This window comes from Emydura macquarii, unplaced genomic scaffold, assembly GCF_026122565.2.
Source record: "Emydura macquarii macquarii isolate MOO-44397 ecotype Brisbane River unplaced genomic scaffold, CSIRO-AGI_Emac_v2 contig_2734, whole genome shotgun sequence".
NCBI classification, from domain to species: Eukaryota; Metazoa; Chordata; order Testudines; family Chelidae; genus Emydura; species Emydura macquarii.
In genome coordinates this window covers 4468367-4486619 of record NW_027132871.1, presented here as the reverse complement: position 1 = coordinate 4486619, position 18253 = coordinate 4468367, and the positions used below count along the sequence as shown (strand labels likewise).

General features: G+C 39.8%; 1 protein-coding gene across 1 annotated transcript in view; it reads left to right on the top strand.

Moving 5' to 3' along the window:
* FRMPD4 (FERM and PDZ domain containing 4) overlaps positions 1-18253 on the top strand; it is a 156233-nt gene that overhangs the window by 94312 nt on the left and 43668 nt on the right. Inside the window, exon 4 of the mRNA XM_067566137.1 lies at positions 15483-15528. Within this exon, the coding sequence (XP_067422238.1) occupies positions 15483-15528 (46 nt within the window). The remainder of the gene's footprint in view (positions 1-15482; positions 15529-18253) is intronic.

Here is an 18253-nt window from a genome sequence, read left to right as displayed (position 1 = left end):
AGATTTTTGAAAGAATTCCAAAGGCTTTGATTAGATTTACATAAAAGAACATGTTCAGTCAGGGATTAATTGTTTTTCACTGTTATATTTTTATTAATCCCTCCACCATTGTGCAGTAGGTAGCATTGATTTCCAGGGGAGTTAGGCACAGAAGTACTTTTGAGGATTTGGGCCTTTGATCAAAGGATGAAGAGAGAATTTTAATATCCAATACTGATCGTCTGGCAACTTTCACTAGCACTAAATTTAATTTTTTTTTAAAGTTTTTGTTTCTTCATTTTTAAATAAAATTCTCAACCTAAATAAAGTACTAAAGGTAGAAAAAGCTACTCTGTGACCATGCAATGAAGACTGTTTTGTCCACAGGGGCACTAGTGATGTCAGACTGACCTCTGTGAGATTAAATTTGGCCAGTCTACTTTAAATTCTGTGTTTTGATGCTTATCCTTTAAATCAGGAGTTCAATATATATCCTTTGCATGCTAAATCTTCTGATTCGTTCCCTCTGAGTGTAGCATTTTAATGCCTGTCCTTGAAATGGGGAATTTGTTCTTACACAGGTAGATCGTCGTCAGCACATCCAAATCAAGAGCTAGGACTCTTGAAGCCGTTATGCTTATCACAAAATTACAGCGAAGGTGAGGAGCAGCTATCAAACCTAATAACTGCGTCAAGTGAACTGTTTAAGTGAAAATTCTCAGCAAAGTAACAGATTTAAGTACAAGGCTGCTTAAGAATAGAATGAAATGTACACTCGAGGGGGGAAAAAAGCAAGCCCCCAAAACAGTGTACTCTAAATCATAGTCCTGATAGAGTAGAAAAGATTAAATACTTCATTTTTCACAGATTGTTCAAAGCTTGTTTTGCATGCTTATGATGTTAGTGAGATTTTTTCCCCCCCCCCATGTAACTGTAAAACGTGTCTTCTGAATTATACAATCCTAAAGTGTTTTAATACCTAGGTAATGTGGATTGCATAATAAACTGTGATGATATATTTTTTTAGTTTACCTTCTCAGAAACTATGGCCTTGATTTCAAGAGGGGCTTGATTTTGCAGTACATATTCTGTTCAGTCAGCATTCAGCCATCAAGGCAGGAGGAGTGCTAGGCAGAAATGAGTTTGATAATGAAATGTTATATAACTAAGAATACAATGACTATTATCTCTGGCTTGACATACATTTGTGACAGTATTCTTTGGTTTGTGCAAGGTAGGTCACCAAATATGTAGCTCTTTTTTGTTTTTTTCTTTAATCTATTTGCTGCTAAAATTGTAAAATGTGCATAGAACCTATATGTAACATCTAGAAAGAATCACATGTATAACCTCAATCTTTGATGAGACATTCTGACGTTGATGACAGTCAGGAGAGCAATGACTGTGGAGAAGATTTCTCTCTCTCTAATATCTAATTTCATATTCTGTAGACAAAAATCAATGAGCCTTCCAGGTTCTAGTGGTAGATTCTCATGACTGGCTTCTTAATTTTAAATATATATTGAAATAATTATATCCATTTTCAGTTACTGGGTTATGTTCAGGCTGTGTTCCCCAACCATGCTGCTTTACCTTCAGGCAAGGGTTTTCCCCTAGAAACACCATCTATAGTAACTTTTGGGACCCCTAAAGCCTTACAGAGATTTTGAAAAATGTGTGAGTAGCTAGTATACTATGATAAACTAATCCAGTCACCAAACCATACCCTGTGAATAGATGTGACTGTGATTTCACTTCCCTGCAACATGTATTCTAAAAGCATAAAATGAGATTAGAAGTAGTGTGTTGCCCTTAAAGTTATTTTTTGCCTCGGGGGTGAAAAGCTTTAAAAACCAGATTAGTCAGGAGAATACAAAAGATCTATTTTCTCTCACATGACCGAAACCTACATTGAATCAGATTCTCTATCTCCTGCATATATGTTATGAAACTTTCCGTCCCCTCTCCTGTTTAATTTGGAGCATGAAAGCAGAGTTTTATTTGTGACAAGATTACTTTACTGAGATACTGTTACGGAAATCATTAGTATGGACATGGAAATGCCATTTCCCTGAATCAAAACTATTCCCTGGGTTAACTGTTTTTCCCTGAATGAAAGTGGTCTTGTATTACATGCATCTAAGGGAGAGGTTGAAGGGAGAAAATCATGACTTGGGTTGTTCTCTGAGATTGGTCTGTGTGGAAAATGTACGGCAGAACTGGAACTCTCTTAAACTCATTCCCAGGTTGGATCTTCTGCCTTTTGCTCCCTTCCCCTCCTGGTTGGGAAGGGGGGCACTTGGCCCCTAGTGCTGAGCATTGTAATTGTAAGGTGGCCTGCACGAGACATAATGTATAAACAATGATTTGAGTCTATTAATCCAAGATGATTCTCCCTGCCATCATCACCTTCAACGAACTGAACTCAGAATCTCGATGCTGTGAAACTAGCTGCCTGGAAAACTAATTAAGTGGTCACTTATACCCATAGGGACAGCGGTAGTGCAGCCTTTCCGCTGCTGCTGCAATACCTAATATCTAAAGAAAAAACAAATGTTGGCAATACCAGTTCCTAATCTTCATCAGCATCGCTATTCACTCAAAAATAATTAATAATGTTTTACATACAATTAACATGGAAGCAACTAGCATAATTCACATCGGAAGCAAAAACAACTCAATCCAAAAGAGAAGGTATAGGGTTTGAGAAATGTACCCAATGCCTACTAGCCAGAATGAAAGAAACCTCTGATGCCATGCCCCCCTGCAATTTAAAGGAATAATGTAGGTGTTGTATATTTTATTGAACTGTGACACTACAAATCTGCTATTATTATTTCACTCGGTTTGGGAAAGCTGAGCAGCAACAGAGGCAGGTGTTGGGGCTCTTTAATGTGATAAAGAACCGAAAGACAGAGATCAAGTAGGAAGTAGGGTAGCACAGATGCTGCATACAGCAGCCAGAAGATTGCTTCTGTTTGTGTTCAAAATGTGTTATCGTTAGGTGCTTTGCAGTTATGGAGGGGGACACAGTACCAGCTATGGGGCAAACAATCTTTTAAAATATTTTAAGGGCCAATTGAATAACAGAAAAATAAATATTTATCACACATGTAATTAGGTGAATCTATCTGTTCACCAACTAATAAATGATCAGCAATAAGAGTTGGTCGAATACTACAAAATCATAGAATTGTAGGAGGACTGGAAGACACTCGGAGAGGTCATCTAATCCAGTCCCTTGCACTCAAGGCAGGATCAAATATTATCTAGACCATCCCTGAAAGGTGTCTGTCCAACCTGCTTTTAAAAATTTCCAGTGATGTCAATTATTCAGGAAAAAACCTATAAAATTCATCCAACATGTTCTCTGAATTTTGCCTTTTTGCTTTTTCTGATAATTACTTTTCCTTCCTGACTTCACTGTATTTTTCAACATTTCTTCCTTCCCTCCCTCAGTTTCCCAGCTGCTGCAAGCTGGGTTGTCTGCTATTCTATTCCCTCTCCCACCCAGCTCCAGTGAACAGCTCCAGAGTACACTACTGCTCAGAGTTTTCCCAAGCAGCATATTTTCCCAAGTTACCTATTTCTTATCAGTTAATTGCTTCCCTCTGGGTTCTGAATAGCAACAGTGACCACTGACAAAACTGGTTAGTTTTCACTCTGCTGCAGCTTGGTTAAGCTCTCAGCCACAGCAACACTTAGCAGCAATAGATTTAGGAACACAGCACTGCATCAATATACACCTTGTTCATATTTGGATGTTTATTTTCACAACAGTAAGGGCTAGGACCTCCTTTACTAATGAAAGTTTAGATTCTGCAGTAGTCAAGATATCACTTGCCTAGGAAACATTCCTACTCACTCTGAATGAGTGAATTTTTGTGAAATTTGCAAACAATTGTTGATAAATATGCATTTGCCTTTGAGTTTACCTCAAATATTTTTGTTAGCGAGCTTATTTTGTCCAAGATAATGTAACATAAATGTACATTACGGGTAACACATACCATCTCAGTTAGGAAAGATTTTTTTAATTTCACAACAGAGGTCTGTGAGCATAAATACAATTATTTTAATTAGCCTAGACATTCTTTTCAGTCACTGAAAACTAATAAAAGAAAAAAATGAACCCAGAGTTTTACTGATTTTAAAAATAATTGTAAAAATCAGTAAAAAAGGGTAGCTTTAGAGCTTTCCACACTCCTGATTCATCACATATGTCCAAGGTGCTTTGTATAGTAAATTATATAAATGAATGAGAATGTGTTAAACTGGCCAGCAACACTGCTGAATCAGAATTTCTTCTTGGGTTCTGCCCACTTTCTCCTGCCTTTCATGGGGTTTGTAAGAGAAGAGATATGTGGCAATTATTTTCATGTGGAAAAGACTTCCATATGCAGAGCACAAATGATGAAGGGGTTTAAGTGCCAGGATTCTGATCAGAATTCCCATGCCAAGTGCGTGACAATTTAAGAAGGGTCCCCTGTTTAGCTGCTCACAAAAATCATTATAAAATCTCATTTGCCATGAGTTATACAGCTTCCACTGGCACATGGATGTATGTTTCTGGCAACCAGCCAACCAATTTTCCATCCCACACTCAGTAAGCAAAAGTCATTCTGAATTAGTATGTGCAGTTCAATGCCTGCCAGTGGTCTAACCTTGGAGATATAACAGAAAAAGTCAGCCAGTGACCACGTAAATTTTGCTTAATGTGGAACTAAATACGTCATGTTCTGTTGGAAGATTTGCTCTTAAAATTGTCTTTATGTCAATATGTAATGATTTAAAACTTAATCAAGTAGAAACTTGTTCACATAGGAAAGGGAATGAGACTCTCTTAGATTAGATCAAAAAGCCTAGTCCTCAAAAGTAGATAAGAATTAAAGTAGCATTCAGGCAGCAGAAAGAAGAAAGGAATTACTCTTTGGCTGAATATCTTTTTTAACCAGCAGCAATAAACATAATAATATCGAACAGAGAGCACAATCTCTGTAATATAGCACTTAAAAATTCAATATGCTTCAGAATTCAAGAAATGTATTTCATTTAAAAACATCTTGTCCTCTCTTAATTTTTCACTCCTTCTGTTACTGGCCTTATTACTAAAAGCTTAGATAATGTTTACCAAAATGATTTCAAAAAAAGCAATTGGAAACTTCAGTAGTGAAAAACATATGTAAGATGAACACCTATCCTTGTATTGCAACATATGGGATGCACTGGTCTAACATGATAGGGAAAATATCAGTGAATATTGCCAACAGGGCCTCTCATAAGCATATGCTATAGCTGCTGGTCTCGGTGCAAGAGTCAGAGAGATGGTATAACTGTTGTAAAAGGTTACAATTGTTCTGCAGCATAATTAAAGTATCCTCAAAAAAGTGCCTTATTTCAAATGAGCATTGCCTCTGCAATATTTAATTTATTGTTCTTAGAAATATGATCTAAAAAATCACATAATCTCAGTCACAGTCTCTCATCACTGATGACTCGAGGTCTCTCGGCAGCACTTGACATCTGGAGCAGTTCTATATTTCTGCGTGTCATCACGTCACCGTCTCATTTCAGATTTAAAACGTATTCTTTACAGTATCTTAATTTCCTTCTTTCTCTGCCAATGTTTTTGTAACTATCAGATGATATATCTACACCATTGTTTATTTTAACTAATATTAATTATCTCTTTAGAATATGTCGGGATAGAAAAGTATAAGCAGTACATTTTATATTACATTTTAAATATTAGATTCATATCCCTAACCTGGCTTTATTTAGGTGTTTATGAAATCTTGATTTGATTCTGACCTTGCTCTTGCAGCATTCAAAGATTATGTACTTATTGAGTGTTCTTATATCAAGTATCACTGAAACTATCAATCATTCTCATTTCCTCAGTTATACAACAATGAGATGAGTTACCAACCACTATTATACCTACCTACTTCTAATTGGAGGTGTGGATCTGAGATGAACAGGCCAAGTCTCAGTAGCTTGCACCCCATGCAGAGTACCCACCCTGACTCTCCTTCCTATCCCAGACAGCCCAGTCTCCCCGCTCTTTCCCACTGCCCCGACTCCCCACACTCCCTGCAAAGAGCACCCACCCAAACACCCTGACTTCCTCCTATTCCCCGACTCTCCCCATGATTTGTATGCTTTGATTTCAGTATGCAGCTTTCCGCCATTCAAAGCGAGCTTCCACTGCCTCTGCTTACAAATACATGCTTTAGACTCCATTCAGAAAAGCACTTAAGCACATCTCTACATATATATCTATAACATCTATACATCGTTAGAGATCACTTAAGCATAGCTAAATGGAGATATGTAGAAGGATGAACTCACTGCTGGGGTGATTCTTTGTGGCTGGGTGGGATGTAGCAGGATCTCTTCCCCTAGCATCCCCTGCTGGTGGTGATCACTCACCCCCTGGCCAGGTTACTTTAAAGTCTCTCCCCTTCCAGGGAGGATTAAGCTACAGTGAAATAAGGGCAACCACTTTACTTCAGAACAAAAGTGTCCATGCAGGGGATTAATGCTAAGAAAGCAATTCTGTCTGACTTTCTAACATAGCACTAATGGAAGAACCGGTCCTCCCTTGTATTCAATAAAGTGTCATCTGTAGCCTCACCGAAACTGACCTCTGCAGCCTCTGCAAGAAGTGAAAGTTTTTATTACGTCAGTCCTGGGCTGTCACTTGTTACTGTAACTAGTGGAGCAGCACAGAGCTTACTTAGAAAAGGGGGCTTTCTTGACAGGACCCACAATTCAGTGAAAAGAAAAGTATCTGTTCTTAATGTCTCCAAGGATATTCAAACAACAATGGGAAGAAATCACTTAGTGAAAAGTCACAGGTTTTGGAGAGTTACTCCTATATTTCCCTAAACTTATTTTGCCTTCCTCCACCGATGGGGTAAAATCAAATGGCCATGTAATTTCATCAGGACATCTGAGATATTCTCCAAAACTTATTTAGATGACAAAACAGCCTCTATATCCTGAAACTCATTCAGAAACATGAGTCCTCACAGACCTCACCCAGTGCCTCTTCTCTCATCCAGCCCTAAGTAGATGGGTTCTGAAATGACTTGGAACATCAGACACATCCCAAGAAATTCAGAGCATGAGAAAAATGTTGAACAGACTAGAAATTCCTAGCATTTCTACCTTTTTTAATAACATGAGCAATAATCATCTTGACAGTATTTGTTCTAGTTTTATTGTAGAAAACAGGAAAGCAGTTAGGATATTTGATATGCCTGCCAGAAAAGGCTCGCTCTGCTTTCTCAGTGTTTTAGTAGTTTCCCATTTCCTGGAAGTCCTCTACAAGTATGTTGACATAAAGGATCAGAGTTTTGCATATCTAATATATATGTGACAATGTGCATCTGATGTGCCACCTGCATATAATTGAAAGGATGCACAAAATTGCACTTGTCTTGCCTGGAACGCTGTCCAAAACTGTGCATCCATTTCTGTAGGAAACACTCTTACTCAGAGATGATATACACAAATCTGTGCCATGTCAAAGCAACAGCATGTCCTGGTGAAAAAAGACTTAAAGGGGATTGGAGCTGCCTTTTTTTCAGTGAAACTTCCCTCCTCTCTAAGAACACTACTTTAAAGTAATTTACAGTACCTCTGTAATTCCCTTCTTGGAGACAAGAGATAAATAGCCATCTTGGGGCCAGCCTTCGCTGCACCTTATTGATTATACATCTGAAGTTAACTCTGCCTCAGAGCTCTTGGAACTTTGGTAATTAACAAAAGAGAGTGTACAGCTTACAAAACTTTGGCCTGGCTGAGTTATCTCTGAGTTCCAGATGAAGATTCATCACAATTTATCTATTTTTGATCCTGTAAGACAAATGAGCAGAAAGGCTATTTAGAGGAGGAAAGCTGAACAATTAATTAGTAGACAAACGAACTCCGTTTTTAAAAGGTCCATTTTTCTCACTGGGACTATACAGTACTCATCTGTGGCCTGGTTCTCTGCTGCCTTATACCTTGTGTAGTCATTTACATCAGTGCACAGTGGCCAGAAAATGCTGCCATTAGGACTAGATGAGACTCATCCCTACCCAAAATGTACTTGCACACCAATCAGGCTCCCCATGGTTACCCATGAGCAATGCTAGTTCTCTTGGATCAGTGGGGCATGTGAACTCCAGAGCCGAAGATCTCCCACTTAATGCTATTGGCCACGGCACCCTTGAGAATTAAGTCAGGGCCAATCAGCCTAAGCACTTCAACTGATAACAGCTGTCACAGAGCTGTGTGAAGAGAGCTGGTCTTCTAAACAACCAGGCACCAGTTCATATAGGACTTTCCATATCACTTTAAATTGCACCTGGAAATGAACAGAAAGCCAGTGCGGTAACAAAGGACTAATGTAATATGCTTAGTGCAACTAACATCACTAAGCAGTTGCGTAACCACAATCTGCCCTAGTTGATGCTTCCAAATAGTTTATGATATGACTTGTAGTCTTGTAACTGGAGCTCAAAATATTGTAGGTCCTTGTGATGGGGTGTACTTGCCCCACACGGGGCAGGTAGGAGTTAACCCCACCCTCTGAGGTGAGGAAACCACGCCCCCTCGCCCCTACTAGGTATGTTCCAGCTGCAGCACCAGTATAAAAAGGAGCAGCGCAACTCAGCCTGGGCAGATAGCTGAAGGAGAAGGATGCTTGTTGCAGGCTCAGTCTAAGGAGCTGCAGCAGCCCCAGATTACTGAAGCCAGAGGCTCAGATGGACACCCGAAACCCTGTGGATACCTGAGAAAGGTAAGGATTGCCTGGGACTACACCCTGCAGGGAGTTCAAAGGACCTGAAGCGTGTGGACTACAGCTTCAGAAAACAGGGTAGGAAGTGGCCCAGGGAGGGCAGCTAGCTAGTAAGCCATGAGGCATCAGTGTGTTGCAGTTGGATCCCCGCTGATGGTTCTGCCACTGTCAGGGTTCTGAGCTAGGACCAGGTGGAGCAGGAAGGACGCTGGGGTCCCCCTACCCTGGCTGCCACCCATCCAATCCAACCATTAGGCAACACAGCCCTGAAAACGAGGGCAGCCACATTGACTGATCTCTAGGCCACCTAGCCCTGAAGGCAAGGGGAGGCCATGCCCCCCTGCAATTTAAAGGAAATGTTATAGGTGTGTTCTCTTGTAGGTGTTGAATACTTTAATGAATTGGCCATGCTGCCCTGGAGCTGAGGGCAGCCCAGTAGACTCAATCGCAGGGTTACAGCACCCCCACCCTGCCCCAAAGAGGTGACAGGTGTGCTTGCCCCGCGACAGTCCTTTATAAACAATTGGAGTTTGGGGTGGCGTGTTTGGTTTGGTTTGGTTTTTGTGGTGGTGGAAATTTCTTAGGTAGCAAAACACTGAAATTTAAATAGGTAGAATTCCTAGAACCTTCCCCACCATAAAGATAATAAAGGAAAAATTAAAGTGAAATCTGTGCCCATAAAACTGACAGACAGACATCCCTAGAGAATGAGGGCTTCTTTTCCCCCCAAGTCTTTATAACAGGGGCAGCAGCAACACAAGCTTCCTTTCACCGTCAGCCAACATGCCTCAATCCTGATCTGAAGGGGCCACTTCGATTAGCAAGAGAGTAATTCAATCTCCACATACACTCACTCCTTGGCCCCGTGCTGAGACTGCCAAGAAGGGTTCCAATTAGTGCCAATTGCAGACTGTGACAGTTTTAAAGATCGACTTTCACACTGTGCCAAACCTTTAAGAGAGAACATTTATATAAAAAGCAATTTGCTTTGACAGTAATTTTCTGTATTCCTTTTTGCTATTATTGAAGATATTTATGTTAGAATTTGAGTGTCCTCTCTCTCAGCCTAGTTTCTACTTCTGCTTGATCCTGCAGTGCAGCAATAATCATATGCTTATGGTTTTTTTATGTGGCAATGGCCATTTTAAGCATCCATTATTTGAACGATTTGGGGGGTCAGATTTGTTTGAATACGAGCCCTGTAAAACTACCTGCCTCATGTGCAGACTAATTCTGCTTCTGGAAATCTTCAGATCTGTAATATCAGACTTAAATCTCTCAAGGAGATTTTTTTAACGCTTTTTCCTGAACCAGTGCAGCTATTCAAACTAAAATACTGCTAGAATAATTAAACACACCACAAAGTGCCTTTAGAAATTCTAGTAAATTGTCATTGGACATCCCCAAATGTAATGGCTCATTGTATTCTCCTACCAGTTGCCATGAGTGAGATTCTTTAAGACAGGGGTGTCAAATTCACTTCCTATGGCGGGCCAGATTGGAAGTAAATGTATTTCAAGTGAGCCATACCCTCGTCTTACCCGCCGCCGAGAAATCTCGCGGCGTCCTACCCTTCGGCGGCAGCCGCAAGGGGCCGGACCGAAAAGGATCGCGGGCCGTATCCGGCCACCAGGGGCCAGACCAAAAAGGATCGCAGGCCGTATCCAGCCGCCCGCAAGCTGGACCAAAAAGGATTGCGGGCCGTATCCGGCCCATAGGCAGGATGTTTGACACCCCTGCTCTAAGAGTTTTAAGTCACTTTTGTACTTCACCCCACCGGAATCCTATCCTGGGCTGCTCTGGAGCCCTCAGTGTAATTTAGATAGTTCTGGGTGCCTGTATCAGTTATGGGAGCCTTCCAGGGCTGCCTTATGGGCCACAGGGCTGCCTGGAATTTCCTCAGTGCTGTATACTATGGTCTCATCCCTGACACAGCAGTGCTTGCAAAAGGGTCTTTGGAAGGCATCCATATGACTGTCTTCCTCAGGGATTGACTGGAGGAATTCTCCCCCAGCCAGAACCAGGGCTTTAAGGCCGCTTTACACTGCTTCAGTTGCAGAGAAAGAGTTTGAATATATATTCTGATTTACTTTATATATATATATATATATATATATATATATATATAAAAGTATGTGTATATACACATACATTTAAAATAAAAGCAAACCCTTTGAAGCCAAGCATAGTGGACTACAGTAGATTGACCTCAGATTTAAGATGAAAAATCTTTGTTTATTGTTGCTGTCTTAACCTTCACAATAACGAATGACATTAAAATGCATAATCAGAGTTTTTCTTATCCTACTTCCTGGAAGTTAAAGATGGATTCTGCTTCATTTTGTTTTGGATATGATTGATATGTTTGCCAACCTATTACTTTTGCTCCTAGATTTTAACTCAGGGGATGAACATGATTACAGTTTCTGACTTAAAGAAGGGCAGTGTTATGTCACAGGTGCAGTATAGATCTCAGTCCAACAAGATTCAAATATGAAAACACTGACCTTTGTCACATATGGCAAAGAACCAAAATGCAAGACACAACATAGAAAGGAAGATCCTAGTGACGTCATTGTTGTCATTGCCTTTCTGAACAAGAGTTTTAGAATCTCATGATTCACTCTGAATGGCTCAGAGATATGTGTGGGCCTAAAAGGAAGAACATCCCTGATTGACATAATATAATACTCCTGTCATGTAATACAATTCCTAATTACTGTATACAATGTTTGCTCCTCTTGCTGGGGACCTTGTCATCTTATCTATAGAGAGTGAGGTACCTAGTATGCATATGGGTGCTGTAAAACAGTTATAATTTTTCAGTAAAATGGATAGCAAATAATTTCTAATTCTCATTTCTTAAGAATGAATCCAGATTGTGCCCTTTCCTCGCTCTCCTTCCTTACAGATTGTATTTTCTGTGATTATGAGGCACAGAGCCAGCTACTTCCTTGGTCCGCATCTCTACATGTGGTAGTTCCCCAGCCTGCTTTTCCAGTGTTTCTGATTCAAATGGACATAAAATGACAAAAGAGGGACCATATTTCCCCACCTGCAAGTTCACAGACAAAGTCAATGGCTGAGACTGCATTGGAATGTTAACACCTCATATAGTCTGAGACAGATAATACTTAGTAATACTATTTTGATCTTTTCTAGTGTTCTGTAATTTGATTCTCAGACCATGTATATTGTCTTCTTCTTACAGCTTAAGTACCTGCAAGGAATAGGCGTAATGCACAAATATAATCATAATATAGGACATTGCAAAGGCCAAAGAGTTGAGACACTGAATTTCCCATTCTCATTGCAAGTTTGTGATTGTAGACTTGTTCTCTTCAGTTAATTCCCTTTCCTGGAAAGGAAGAGAACTCAGCCATAGGCACTTGAATTCTTTGTTGGTTGGGCAGATGACCGAGCATCTTGAAAATCTAGAGGCTTTGATTACAATCTTTTTGCAAATCATTAAATGATGGGTGGATCAGTTGAATAAAGAAGTGAAAATCTAATTAAAATGCCTGTAATTTCCATATGCATAGAATACCTTTCTGAAGTTATGCTTTAGGTATATGAATAAAAGAGAAAAAAGGCTTGTGCAAAGAAAAAATTTAACAGTGTGATTTTTCTCTTTGCCTTGTGCTGTTGTCTTCCCGAAGTTTTTAGGAGAGCAATGGTGCAAATTTAATTTTGGTCATGTTTGGTGTTTATGTATTTATTATCTAAAACCACACACACACACAGGATGTATGAGTGCTATTAGATAATGAATACATAAAGAAACTGATCACATGACCAAAATTATATACATAAAATACTTGATGGAGTAGTGTAATATACAGGATTTTATTTATATATATATATATATATATATGTTATAGCTATATAAGAATTATATGGTGATGTGCATGGTAGGTGTTTCAGCAGCATGAGTTTCGGCTAGGTCTATTAAATGAGTTTTGAAGTCATGAGTGAGTGGGATAATGATACTTACCCTCCTTTGCAAAGTGCCTTGAGATTGAAAGATGAAAAGTGCTATATAAGAGCAAAGTAGCAGTATTATTATTTATTAATGTAGGTAATCTCAAACAGATGGTGATAAAACATTTATATTACATACCACCGTTGTGTATTTTGCATGTGCCATATGTATTACATAAAACTATTTTAAGAAATGTTTTAGAGACTTTAAAAATCATATTGCAATGCCTGCTTTGTGTGTCTCTCTAGCCATAAAGAAAGATGCCTCAGTATTATTAGTCCAATTGTGCAAGGCTCAGAGGGAGCCCTAAAAATATCTTAAAATGTCCAGATATGTCTTTATCGTACCTAAAAATGTCCAATTTATGGTCCAATGTCACAAGTCTTTCCAGTGCAGGTGCTAGTTCTATTAGGAAGCTGGGAATTGCCCCCAAGATAGATTTTTTTTGTATCAAAAAGGTCACTAATTTAAAATTCTGTTACTGGCCAATCTGAATCTTGGCCTTGGACAGGTTTAATTTAAGGACAGAAAACATTTTTATGGCAAATTATTAGTTTTTTTTTAAATGACAACACTTTAAAGTTGCCCAGTGGTTGGAATGTTAGAATAGGTTCCTGGGTGGGATGGCAAGGAAGGTGGTCAATTTGATATGAAATATTTGCCTCATGACTCTGCAATTTATCACGACTAGCATCTCCACAAATCGGTCTATAAGTCTGTCTACTTACCTATCTGGATGGATGTAGATATAGATAAATAGGTAGACACCATATCTATGGTGATGAGATTTCACATAATAAACTGTATTTATTGCATATTTTTGATTGCCCAAAATTGTACTAGGTTTTTCACACAACCAGAAAGAGAGTCCTGTTAGTAGTAGTAGTAGTAGTAGATTATAAACAGAATTTAGATTTTCTTAAAATATATTAACTTTAATTTAATAGCGGTTTAAGGTAATTCCGTCTATAAATTTCCATGATCCTAAAATTTGCTATCTTTCTTCAGAAAGATCAGCATCATGAGTCAAAGAGTACATACTGTTTCATGAGCGACTAAATTTTACTAATATAATCTGGTCCTACATGCAGAATATGATTTCTGAAAATAAAAAATTCATTCACATAATGTTCCTCCAAGCGACTATTTATTTCTAACTAGGCTAAAATGATTTCTGGACTTGTCTATGAAAGGATGTTTAATTTATGTGCCATATGTAACTCTTCCAAAGCTTTGCTTTTTTAACCACTATCACTGAGTGTTGTTATTGTTGTTGTTCTTCTGCCTGGGAGAGAAGATACAATAGACAATACGAAGCTTTTAATCCTTCTTGCTGAAGGGGATATCTGTATTGTTTAATGAAATAATTCAGATATCGTGATTAATGAGAAGTTGATGTGAGAACTGAGGAAGTTTTATCATTTTGATAATAAATTTGCAAGAATATATGGTCAAAGTTTGCCCTCAGTTACATCTGTGAAATGCAGTTATCAGGACTAGAATCTGATAGGCTGCTTGGGATATTCTGTTGACCCATTCTCTTAGCAGATGTTGGAACCCTGCAAGAAAATGCTGATTTCACCAGGTACATTCCAAACAGGTTTTCTTACCAGTCCTTGAGTGTCTCCTCTGTTTTCCTTTTCCCATGGTTCCACTGATTTTTTTCAATGGTATTTCAATACAGTGAATTGGCAGTGCAGGATGATAGCATACAGAACCAGTGACGTAATGCTTAACCCTACAGTTGTGATTTATTTTAGTTTGTTCTAATGAACAGTTCTGGCATTCAAATTAGTTGCACTTCACTTGGCCAGGCAATTAATTACATTTGAAATTAGGAAAACCAGAAATAAACAGAAAATCAACTCCATCTCCACAAAACAGCAATTAACCTTTTCTTAGCTAATCAAAAACAAGCAATCCAATGATGTAAATAATGAAGTATTGACTTGGGTTTTCTCTTTGGGCAATTAAATAAGCATTTATTTGTCCTTTCAGTTATCAGAATCACTTGATCATGCAAAGTTTCCTACTGGTTTCTTGTCCAATTTTAATAACCTTGATGTGGAATTTAGTGTTGTCCTGTAAACTAACCTTCTCAAACAAATGTGTTACTTACCTGGTTTCAATTCACTTGTCTTACCCAGAGAAGAGCTATACAATTTTTAAAGAAGGAACTTTCTTTCATAATGTTGTAAATATTTTACTGTAATTGGGAAATTCTCAATCTTCCTTTCCCCCGATTCCCAAAGATGAATTCAGGAAGGCCAAATTGTGCCTTCACTTTTACCCATCCATCCCCAGTGTCTTCAACTGAATTTGACTCTAAATCTGCAGGATCTGGATAGCATGAGAAACAACTGCATTTTATTAAACTAGTAAAAGAAATAAATGGTGTACAAACGATTAACAGATTTGATGCATCCAAATCTATTCCATGTTCAATAGAGAAAACTATCATTGCAGTGCACAATTGTTTGATGGAGCAAATAATATCTCCCAATACAAACTGCATAATAAAGTTCAAGTCAGGTTGCTTTGTTACACTAAAAAACACTTCATTTTTAACATTCATTGTGGCTTTGGCATATTATTCATCTCTCTATTGCTCTGCTCTGTGATTGTAATAAATACTTGGCCCCAAGATCACAATTTTCTCCATTAGAAAGAAAAGCTTGTTATCTTTAGAGTTTAAAAGTATGGATCTTCACTCTGTTTTTTTCCTTACAGAAGCTGCAAAGAATCGATCCTCCTTACTGTTGTTCAACCTTACCCTGTAAGTATCTATAGTGTTTTCTGATTTCGTTTCCTAGCAACATATACACTTTTGTCTGCCTATTTTCTGTCTGTGTCTCTACCTTATCTACATAACAAAAAATACAAGTGAAACAAAGGCTGCGCCTTTGAAGATAAAATTTAAAACTACACATCCCTGCATACATCAGTGGAACAATTTAACAATAATTTAAATAGTAATGATATGTTTGGACTTGTAGCAGGAGTATACCTGGTGCTTAGAACAGGAGGCTGAGTTCTGTTCCCAGCAATCCCACTGACTTGCTGGGCAAACAAACCAACTGTCCTGGTATGTCAGGGAGACTCCAGTTCATAACCAAAAACTCCTGATTTAATAATGTTATCGCCCGCAGTGCTGGAAAGGGAGCTCGGGGCAGGCGATCGGGTAATGCCAGTGCCAGGAAGAGGGCAGAGCGGGGGCGTTGGGAGGGGAGGACCCCGTCTGCATGCTGTGGTGAGAGAGCTTCAGCTGTTGCTAGAATAGGAAGTCCAAGGGCATGCCATGTTGATTCCCAGAACTCAAGATTGAACTCATTGGCTCATTCCCCATGAGACAGGGATGCTGCTGCCTTGCAATTGTTTGAGGTGGGAGTGATGGGCATGGCCAGTGGGGCTGGAACAACTTGTATAGTGGGGGCGCTGAAAACCATTGAACCAAACTCTAAGCTCTGTATATGATGGAAACCACTTCAAGCCAGAGGATACGGCAGAAACCCCTACTTAGAGCACCTATACGCATGGCTTGGTGGAAGGGCCTGTGTGTGTGTAGGAAGGAGACTCAGGCTGGGCAGGGAGAGCCCAAGAGAAAAGCAGCCAGGGAGAGCAGGGAACGCAAGAAGCAGATATGCCTGCCACCTTCCCCTTTAGGGGGCTCAGTGCTGGGTGGGGAAAGAAAGGGGCTGAAAGGAGAGTGAAGCTATGGTTGGCTCAGGGTCTGGAGGGCTTGAGTTTTATGGGTGGGAGGCTGAGCTGGACAAGGAGAGGCATTGCTGGGCTCGAATCTCAGTTCATTGGGACACTGGGATTTTGTCTGTTGTTATAATGGGTTTGGAGATTGCCCTCCTCCACAAATCCATCTTCCCCCAAGTTTTCCAACCAGGAGTTCTCTGGGGGTGCGATACCCTCAGAAAAGAGACAGTTTTTGTAGTCCTCCCCATCAGCGCCCCCAAAGTTGTGCATTTTGCGAAGTAAGTTTAATATAGACAGCTTTCTCCCCCTTATATGTTTGTTAAAGGAGAATTAGAGTAATAGTAAAGGATTAAAATGTTGAAATGGGCAACCTTATATGTAGATTTAATTTGCTAAAACTTTAGTTCTGTGTTGGGTGAAAGATTAGTGCATCCAGGGTGTAATTGTTTTTACAGAATACAGATTAAATATAGTAGCCATTATCAGATTGAATGTCTCACCTTATACATTCGCAGTAATGTTTCTTAAGATGCATATGCTTAATAGAGAAGCATACAGTCGTCTGGTTTTCAGTAGTGAATGCTGCGGTGAGAGCCAACGTCCCGGAAGTGGGAGCTGGACCAGCCCTGTGAGACTGGAGTCACCATTACGTGGTGAGATCGGGGCTGGCTCACTCTCCAATTGCTGCCCTCCCCCAGGCCTCACAGTCCCTGAGGACAGGACCCAGCTCACCCCCATCATATCCTCCTGGGGCAGGACCCAAGCCCAAGGTCTCCTATCCCAGGGCAGAATCCAACCCCTGCTAAGCCTTTCACCCCAAATCTTTCTCAAATTAGTTTGAAAATGTTGGTCAGTATGTGGCTGAGTGACTTCACAGACAAGTCCCTTAACTTCTCTGCACTTCAATTTCCCCTTCTGTTAAATATCTACCTCACAAGGCTGTTGTGAGACATAAATCAGGATTACAATGCACTTTGAGATCTTTAGTTGAAAGGTGCTATTTGAAATCTTGAGCTCAGTGTATGGAGTTGAGTAATGTGATAGCCCTTTACGTCTGTGTTCTACACCGAGCTGACCAATCCTGAACTTGTTTGGACCTTAGGGTGTAGGTAAGCAAATGAGGATCTAGTCCTGGTCCCAGAATACTTGAGCAGAGCAAGCAGGTGTTCTCCCTGTGCCCTCAGCATTCAACCCCCTTAAATATATGTGCAGGCCAGGCACAAGACGACCCTTTACCTTCAGACCTTCATTACCTGTGCAGTGTTCTGGCCTGAGATTGCTTTGCCTTTGATTGGATAATCAGCCTCTCTCCTGCACTGTGCTACATGATGTTGATGTGAAATTATATCCTAAATGAACTGTGACTAAAATGTAAAGTTGTATCCTAAAACTGAGAGAGTTCTGTGGCACCTTAAAGATTAACAAATTTATTTGGGCATATGCTTTGTTTGGGCATAAATTTGTTAGTCTTTAAGGTGCCACAGAACTCTTGCTGTTTTGCTAAAAACAGACTAACACAGCTCCCCCTCTGGAACTTATCCTAAAACTGTGACTTTACCTCAAGGTCAAGCTTAAGCACAAGCAAACCGAGCAGCTGGTTGGGGCCTCTCATCCCATGTGACCTCAGGATACCCACAGCTCTTCCTGCTGCAGGTGGACCTGATCACATTTCCAGGAGACTGGGGTCCTACTCTTGCCTGAGGCCTCACAAATCAGAAGGCCAATCCCTTGGTGCCTCCTAGCCCTACAATCATTATAACAAGGATAACATACATAACATATAATATAATCAACAC